We start from the raw sequence: 9,001 nt of genomic DNA on the forward strand, positions 1-9,001 counted from the left end.
GGGGTGGAGTGCTGCCGGGGTCAGGGCTTCCGCCTGAGCCATGAGGAACAGCCGTAAGGAGCTGGGGGCTCCGCCGCCGTCAGACCCTCTTCTTCCTCCGAGGGCCTAGGATGGGCGCGTGAAGACTGCCTCTGCCTTTTGGGAGGGAGCTCCAAGACCAAAACGTGAAAGAATACCTTTATCCCCTACGACAAGGGGTAGGCAAGAGAGCAGCTAGTAAGTCTGTTCCTTTTAAGTGCATTTTTGACATTTGAACAGTGAACACACTTGAAGGATTTGAGAAAGGCCATTTATATCACGGTGAGGGGCTGAACTTGGTCATTAACGTAAAGGCCCTCAGTCAGAGCACAGAACAGGTTTATTTGCCACACTATCGGGAGTTAGCAGGACTTCATGTAGCATTTTATGATGGAATGGCCCAGTCAAAACAGGTGCAATTTTACTTCTGAATAGGAACAGAAGTCACTTTAGTTACATCATCAGGGTAAAGATCCCCATTCCACAGGACTAGACCACACTAATACCATACCCTCCAAAGAACTCCTATAATCAATTTTGTAACACTTCAAGGCTAATATAGCTAGATACAACTAAGTTAAGTTTTACATTAGATTAGCCCTGACTTTACTCCTTTTCATTTGCTAGGAAAGGAAGTCTGATAGACAACAATAACTTTGTACTCAGCCATATTGATTAGCATTCATTTACTTACCTTGAACCACATCCTATATATAAATGTGCCTGTTACTTCTTAATGCCACCCTAGGATGTTAGCCTCATTTATCATCTTGAGGAGAATAGTAATTTTTATTTTAAATACTAAGCAAAAATGATCCAACTAATCATCACTTTCACATATCTTCAGGAAGATTTGTGACACTTAAGCAAGACCCAAGGGATTAGCTATTTTAGTATTTATTGCAGTATTTGGTAGTAAGGCTTCTGCAGTAAGTCTATCTTTTCCAACTGCACAAGACAAGATTAGTACTTAAGGCATGCAACTTTCACTTCTGACTCATGTAAGTAGCCCTGGGCCTCAACATTGTTATTGCTCACTTTAACCAGGACAGAACTTGTTTACTACTTGAGGAGCTGAAGTTAGATGCAAGATCTTGGCCTTTAAGAGTTTAATCTTTACAGGTACATAAAGATCACAGGGTTCTAGCTCACTTACATTGCTAGGCAATAGCTCCTTCCCCAAATCCTCAGCTCTGAAGTTCAGGACTTTATTACAAGCCACCTTTAACCATGAAGCTACACAGCAGACACAGCTTTAGTGTAACTTGAGGCCATAGTCGTGTGCTTTGAGTTTTACAGTATGCACATAAACATTTGTAATACAGAGATTAAAGACAAGGCTGAGCACATCCAAATACCAGATTTTATAGTGCCACCCTTCTTTTGATCTTACCCATTAGCCTTGTAGTCATGTGATTAACTGGCATATTCTCACTCCCACTCCATGTAGTGGGAGAGACTAGGGATGAATGTTGCATATCCAAGGAAGTTTGCTTTCCAGAAAGCCCAGTCTTCCACTTCTGTACAGGCAGTGTTCAAACTGAATGTTGGATTCCCAGAAGTTGGGTCAAAACTATGACTTTATGCTAAAGTGGATGCAGAAATGAATAAGCTGACACAATGCATGAAAACGTGCCCAGCCTTTGTCAGTCACATTTATGCTTCATGCTCTGGGCACTGTAGTGTTGCTTAAGTCGGACAGACTAGTATCAAACCATGTTCCTCTACCTAGTAGGAAAGTCACGAAGAGTGTAAAGAGTACTTACTACTGCAACATGAGAACTAAGTGTTAGTATCTCCATTCTAATGGAACTGTAAAAGGCCTTTAGGAATTGAGATGTCTACAAACAGCTCAGTAGACAAAGCTTTCAGAAGTGCAGCCTGCATTGCTTTCAGGTCTCCTGATGATTATACATAAGAACAGTAGACAGTATGCTCTTTCCACAAGTTTAATAAGAGTTACAAAAGGATACCACTGCTCTATATGCAACACATGACTAACCACATACACTGCATTGTCACTAAAGTCAACAGGGCTTGATGTACAGATATTGATCATTAATATTTTCTATGAAGGTACTGCCAACAGGACAAACTTTCCTTCAAGTAAAAAAGTTACTGTTTATACCTATAGCATGATCCCTTGACTCAGATGCAGTGACTTAGTCAAAGTTCAGTAACTGATGCTTGCTCTTTACGTAAGGCATACTAGCTTCCACTCAGACTGAAAGTTTATTTCTGCTTGGAGAAATACTCTTTACTTTTCTCAACATCAGGCTTGATCGTGTCACTGCCAGGCTTCCAGCCAGCTGGGCACACTGAAATGATAAGAATGTTTAAGTCTTACCAGCTGCTCCTGCAGAACATGTTTTATACAACATTAAAGCAAACTAGCAACTCAAAACATGTATACATCTTTGCAACATACAGAAGGTGCATTATTTAGTGTGGCATTATGTTCAGTTTATTTTACTCATTTTCATTTGTTCACTAGATAGCAGCACCCAAGGAACCAGGTGTTTGCCCATGGAACAGTGGGCCCTTTACACATGCACCCCTCCCCACCCTGCTTAAAAGCTTCATAGAAGCTTTTGACAGCAAGGTAACAGCAACCCCAGCAGCCTGGGTCAGAAGGCTTTACAACTATTAGAGTACACTTCTCTCCTTGGATCCAGTCAAGTCTATATCCTCCTTATCTTTAATCAACCCTAGTCTCATTCTCCAGTTTAATGGGGAGGGAGAGGAAGAGTTAAACTGTCTCTAGGTTCCCCTATATGGCTATCAAAAGGCCAAGATGCAGAGCCTCAAAAATTGCAGTGACTCCTGAGCAGCATTTTTTGGACACAGTCTTCCTTGTATACAGCCATGCAAGGCTTAATGTGTGCTCCACACAAGACTGACAATTTTAGCTGTAGTATTCTTGCCTTCTGAATGTTGCTACACACCTTATTCTGGTCTATCCTGGTTTAGATGAGACTGCAGTCCTAGTTCTGGAGGAAAAGCTTTTGCCAGCTTTTGACTACTCCAGAGCATAGTAAACCCCAAAAGGCTTCATTTGCATGACATGTGACTGCTCCATCATCAAGTATCTCCTCAGCTGACACAGGAGAGCATACAAGTTCAGAAACACCGACTCTTCAGTCTATAGCTACAGCTACAATAGCAGCTTGTTTTAATAAAATCTGCCATTGATTTGCCAGTTCCAAAGCAAATCAAATATGACCAGCAGCAACACATGTCATTAGTAATGACAGCTGAAGACTACCACTACCTACATAGCAATTTTGAGTTTCCATAAACTGGGTCAAACCTTTCATTTGCAGTGGGTTGGTTTTTTTTTTTTAATTCCTGCAGAAAAGCTACCAGCCTCGAGCACCTTATCACTCTTAAACTACAGGCAAAGACTCTCATCCATTTTCCCCTCACTACATTTGGCCTCACTACACATGGACATAAAGATCAGCAGGCTTTCTGGGAATTTAAATGCGTTGTCTAACAGGCTGCATAAAACATTGCATTAGTACTGGTGGTCTCAACCTACCAAATCTGAGAGCCAAGTCTAAATTATGCTTATCCTTACAGGCTAAATTACTACATGTTCTTCATTTCTGTCTCAAGTATTTTCTGCATCTAACTGAGAGACAACTGCTATGTGCTCAACAAGACATCCAGCACCAAATTGATTTAAGTGATTTTTCAACATCGGCAAGTACTCAATTGACCATTAACTGGAATAGGATAAATATAGCACTATGGTGTCCTTCAACAAGCAGCTTTACAGAATGAGCTGCATTTCAAGAGGCACAATTACTTGCTGTGCACAGATCAATACATGTACTTAGTACCTTTCAGTAAACCTCGATTTAACCTGCCTAGTTACTACTGTTCTCTAAAAAAACCATTTAAGATTAGAAAGAGGAAGAACTCTTACCTTCTCCATGTTTATCTGTAAACTGGAAGGCCTGGACAAGTCTGAGGGTTTCATCAACAGAACGGCCAACAGGAAGATCATTGATTGTTATCTGCCTCAAGATCCCCTTCTCATCAATTATGAACAGACCCCTAAACAAACAACAAAAACCCCACAGCCCTAAAGTTAATCACAGCTTTTGAAAGACTGATTAGGCTGAAGCAAGTTTCAAAAACTCAAGTTCAGTATTCTATTACAGCAGTAAGTTGTGCCATCTAGTATTACGGACCTCTTCCTAAAAAACTAATACCTTCGGTGTATGCATAGCACTGAAACATTAGCAGTTGAAAGCCTAACATTCAGCAGGAACTAGGAGGGACAGGAGGTAAGTCAAAACACTAATGCAGGAAAGCAACACTTCCTATTTAAGGAAGGTACCAGTGGAAAAAAAAAGGAAGAGAAACCCAAGGAAAAAGTGAATTGAAGGAGAGGCATTCTTACATTCAAAGAAAAACTACAGACACTGTTCTCAAAAAGCCCCAACCCAGCAATGGCTCATCAGTTAGGCCTCCGAAGTCATGTTGTTAGCAGAAGTTCAGCTCCCTCAGCAACTTTAATTGAACAGTTGACTAGAAGATAAGGCTTGGGTTTTAATTAATCTGTACTTTAATCACTAAATACCTGTAATCACTTTCACGACTATGTAGGTCTTGCATTACCAATGTTTGCAGAAGCTCACCTGCATGAGACTCCTGCACTGTGCAGACAGGTAATCAAAGGTAAGCAGCAGGCATTTATCTAGCTTACCAAAACCATGAAAAGTCTGAACACTAAGGAGAACCAAGTAGCATCTCCCCTTGTAGGAGATGTAGGGGTTTGATAGCTTAAAGCAGTTTACATCTAGAATAGCCAATAGCTTCAGCTTGCTGCAGGTGTTCAAGTACATGCAAGCTCTGTGTTCATCTGACACGCTCCATGTATGGCAACATAAGACTTTAACAGCAAGTTTACCTTCTTGCATATTACCTGTATGCAATACCTTCATCCTCTTTAAGTACTCCATATTCTTTGGCAATGACACGTTTTGTGTCAGAAATCAATGGGATTTTCATAGTACCCAAACCACCTTGTTTCTTAGGAGTGTTGATCCTAAAAGAAGGAAGTTTGAATGTTACAAATATGGACAGTTCAGAATAAAGTATAAGGCACAACAGAAACTGATCCTTTCCGCAATATCACACTCGGTCTGCCACGAGGCAACAAAAGAACTGAACAGTACACTCAGTTCTGTTCAGAAGCACCTGGCACTACCAATACTTCCCAAGTGCCTTTATTTGATACTTCAGTAAGAAAGTCTGAATACACTCAGGATTCAGTTCCTGCAATAACTAAGGCCCAGCAGAACATTCTATTAGGTTAAAATGCTGATTCTTACCAGGCAAGGTGACAAAAGTGAGAGTCAACAGAAGCTCCAATTACTTCACAGTTAATTTTCTTGAATTCGTCAGCTCTGTCACTGTATGCAATAATTTCAGTTGGACAGACAAAAGTGAAGTCCAGAGGGTAGAAGAAGAACACAACATATTTTCCTAGAAAAGCAGTATAACCAGTTAATCTCTCTTACCTTTATAAGAGTTGTCATATTCAGTATCAACCACTCAAATACTGATAGAGGAGAAAGGGCTTTAACTACCTTTAAAGATTAAATGGCAAACTACAGATGCCTCTATTTTAAGACTTGCCATATAGGTGGCAAGCCCATAAAGCACCTAGAGGATTTACACTTTAGCCAAATACCATTTACAATACTCTTCAAGGCCACTCTACAGCTAATAACGCAGAACCCTACCCAACTGAGGCCTCCAAAATGAGAGGGAATGCCTGTCTCCCAGGTTTACTCCCATAGGCCTGTCCAGAGTACACCTAGTATCTACACTGGAAGACCCTATGGTTGACTACCAACAGAGTGCAAAAAAGCCACAGGTCTTAAAGGCTACAAGCCAAGGAGACATTTTAATTGAGTGGGTGACTAGCCTATACCTACTCACCACCCTCATGCAGCCTGAGGGCTGCAGCTTCCAGTTCGAAATGTCTCTTTCTAAAGCCATCCACATTAGTACTTGAATACTTCAGGCTTTACCTTTGGTTTTAGTAAGCTCTTTTTGGCAAGGCAAACATTTTGCCAGTACTCTAGAGAAAGGAACTTCATTGGTTAGAGGAAAGAATCTGCTTTCCATTGACAGAAAACCTACAAGAGAAGATTTTGCTGTTCCATCTAGTACTTTGGAGATGTTGCATCAGTCTCATAGTATGACAGACAGGACAAATAAGCCTGATCCAAGATTACAGTTTAGGGGAGTTTTATGCTAATTAGCAACAATTATCACAGCTGGGACATTCAGCCATGCAGCTGACAACTTCCCAAGCATACTCCAGCCATCACTGAAAACCACCGCACAAGTTGTGTACTTCAGTCTACTGCCAAGTGGTCACTCTTACTTTGAAACCAAATCAAAATGTATCCTTAGATGCCCTCCACTCCTGCATATGGCCAGATTATATCTGTGTAATTAGAGAAGCACATAAGCTTACCTTTATAGTCAGAGAGTTTGATGTCTTTGAATTGTCCATCTGGCATTACAGCCGTGGCAGTAAAGTCAGGGGCTGGTTTTCCAATGAAAGCCTTTCCTGAAGACATCTTGATTTAATCTAGATAGAAGTTAATAACAATACAGTTTAGATAATAGTACATTTGCACCTGGAAGTAAACATTTATTCAAAGCATCTTATCGATTTAGATTGAACACCAAAGACAGTTTATCAGCACTTGGTCTTGCAACACAAGGCTTAAGAGTGAAATTAGTTTTAGCTTTGTCACCTAGGTAGTCCAGTCAAAACACTAGCTTTTTTTTTTGTGCATCAACACAGCAAGATGCAGTTCAATGATCACAGCCTAGATATCCAAACCAAGCCACTACATAGATTACTAGCACTTCAAGATCTGTGGCTCATTAGCCTCCTAATGATACAGTAATGGTTATCTTTGACCAGCAGCAGCTCAGTCTGGAACAGGGCTAGCCTTCTAGAATTTTAGCAGTATTCAGTGAGTCTTCCAGTTCCACTTGGTGGGTGAGTTAGAAAGTCTGAGTTTTAGAACTTTTGATGAGAAGACCCTTGTTCAAGTTTATGAGGGAATTTAAGACCTCAAAACTTTATCTTCCTGTTGATTCCAGAAGAAAATAACTTTTGTTAATCTCCAGAGAACAGTGCTCTGCATAACTACACTTTAGCCTTTCAAACAATTAAACTTTGTTTTATTTGCAACTAGAAAGACTCATGGTATACAGAGGAATCACATTCTGTGTTAGCAATTAAAATTTCACCAAGTCTTAAACCTGTACAGCCAGATTGTTTCCCCCCCCAAGTCTACTGAAAAAGAGTAAGAGGGTACACAAGGACAAGAAAACCCTACCTCTGGCTGCCTGCCCTAAAAGCTAGTCAGTTGTAATATGTCCTGTGCAGTATTTTTGCTCAGTCTGGGAATGCAGTATTTCTATATCACTTTAGAATTCCAGTTACTTCCAGAGCATAAACTTTCAAAATACGTAACTTTATGAACCTTGTTTCTTCAACTCAAGATCTTCTTAAAAGTGATTTCACTTAAGTCATTCTATACACTGCTACAAGTACTAGCTGCCTTGGAGATAAAAAAAACTCTGAAAGGTTAGCATGAGTCTCATGTTACTAAGGAAAGCCAAGATTCAAGGATTCTTCCAAGTCCTGCCTGCAAGGCACTAAGTCCATTCTAAAAAAGGTTGAGAGCACCTCATTTCTTGGCTCCTTCCCCCTTGCCAGACACCTTCTTCCAGAAGAACTAGCCCGTAAGTCATAAACATTGAGCCTTCAATCCAAGTTTAAACTAATCAGTTTAGAGTCTTTTCAGTAAAAGTTTTGTCTTTTAAAGTTTCTCTTACATACCCTGACAGTATATAGACAGTAATCATCTACCTCTCAGTTTTCATTTTGAGAAGTGCCAAACCTGTTCAGTGTTTCTAGCGGCCTTTTGCAACAAAGCTCTTATCTCCATGCTCATCCAACAGCTTAGTTGGGCTTAGTCTTCAACTGCAGCAGACTGGGAGCGAGTCTTACAAATGAAGGTGGCCAGAACTAGAGTATTCATAGGATTGTACTGAAGCAGTCTAGCAGGAAGACATCAATAATCCCTCTGCCAAACATCACAGGCAGCCATGAATGCAGGTGCAATTCTGAAACTGCAGTTCTGTAAGAGGGATGGGGGACAGCCAGTGCACAATTTTCATTTGAGATGCCTCCAACTAGTGAGTTTTATCTTATAAGCAAGAGGTGTTTTGTCTGGAGTGCATGACCCCACATTTTATCACTGAATTACATTCTTTTCCATTACTCAAGCTCAAGGTCATCCTTTTGCTCAGTACTATGCCAGTCCTCCTATATTTGTTCCATCAGCAGTCCCCTGGAGTATTTTACTAGGTATTCAATATCAAATAAAAGCTGTCAAACTGCTCTTTGATACTTCCCCTTTCTAAACTAGAAGTTATTGCCCCCTTTTTAGGTAATGTGAAAATCTTTAATATTGGCAGGAGAATTCAGTTGCCTTGTACTGCCAGAGAACCATCTGCTTTCCTCGGAGCGCCTACTGCGACCTGCCAGCATTTCTGCTTTTCCGTGCAGGGTTAGCATGTGGTCTCACATGCTCTGCTTGGATTTTTGGCCACAGCATTTCCTAACCCACAGAGGAACAGACCACAGACTCAATGTTATTTCCTTTCGTTCTAGAGGAAAGGAGAATGGACGCTGCAAATCAAGTACACTTGAATCAGGTCAGAATATCTTTCTGCTGCTCACAGCCGCACACGGCCTCAATTATCTTCAAACTGCAATTATAATAAGCCAGGCCTGCGCTCTTAACTAGCAATTCATACCTTTAGGATATCTTGAACAAACGTGAGAGGCCATTTCAAAACGCGCCATCAGCCTTCCACTTTGCTACCCTCAGACTGTCACAAAAACGCGGTTAAGCTGCTGAGCCGCGGT

General features: G+C 40.9%; 1 protein-coding gene across 1 annotated transcript; it reads right to left on the bottom strand.

Moving 5' to 3' along the window:
* Positions 1-1,951: 1,951 nt before the first annotated feature.
* Positions 1,952-6,637, bottom strand: PRDX1 (peroxiredoxin 1). Its single transcript, XM_009287304.1, has 5 exons — positions 6,521-6,637; positions 5,364-5,517; positions 4,955-5,077; positions 3,950-4,080; positions 1,952-2,336 (listed from the first exon to the last, which is right to left on the bottom strand). Exons 1-5 carry the CDS (start codon positions 6,624-6,626, stop codon positions 2,251-2,253), a joined length of 600 nt encoding a protein of 199 aa, XP_009285579.1. The 5' UTR covers positions 6,627-6,637; the 3' UTR covers positions 1,952-2,250.
* Positions 6,638-9,001: the final 2,364 nt, after the last annotated feature.

The sequence above is a fragment of the Aptenodytes forsteri genome, unplaced genomic scaffold (assembly GCF_000699145.1).
Source record: "Aptenodytes forsteri isolate BGI_AS27 unplaced genomic scaffold, ASM69914v1 Scaffold119, whole genome shotgun sequence".
NCBI lineage: Eukaryota > Metazoa > Chordata > Aves > Sphenisciformes > Spheniscidae > Aptenodytes > Aptenodytes forsteri.

Excerpts from the sequence above, each read along its gene's own strand:
- PRDX1 (XM_009287304.1), bottom strand. The coding sequence starts at position 6,626 with ATGTCTTCAGGAAAGGCTTTCATTGGAAAACCAGCCCCTGACTTTACT. Across the intron at positions 5,518-6,520 it reads CAAACTCTCTGACTATAAAG|GAAAATATGTTGTGTTCTTC; the intron begins GTAAGCTTATGT and ends CTGCTTTTCTAG. Across the intron at positions 5,078-5,363 it reads CACTTTTGTCACCTTGCCTG|GATCAACACTCCTAAGAAAC; the intron begins GTAAGAATCAGC and ends TCCTTCTTTTAG.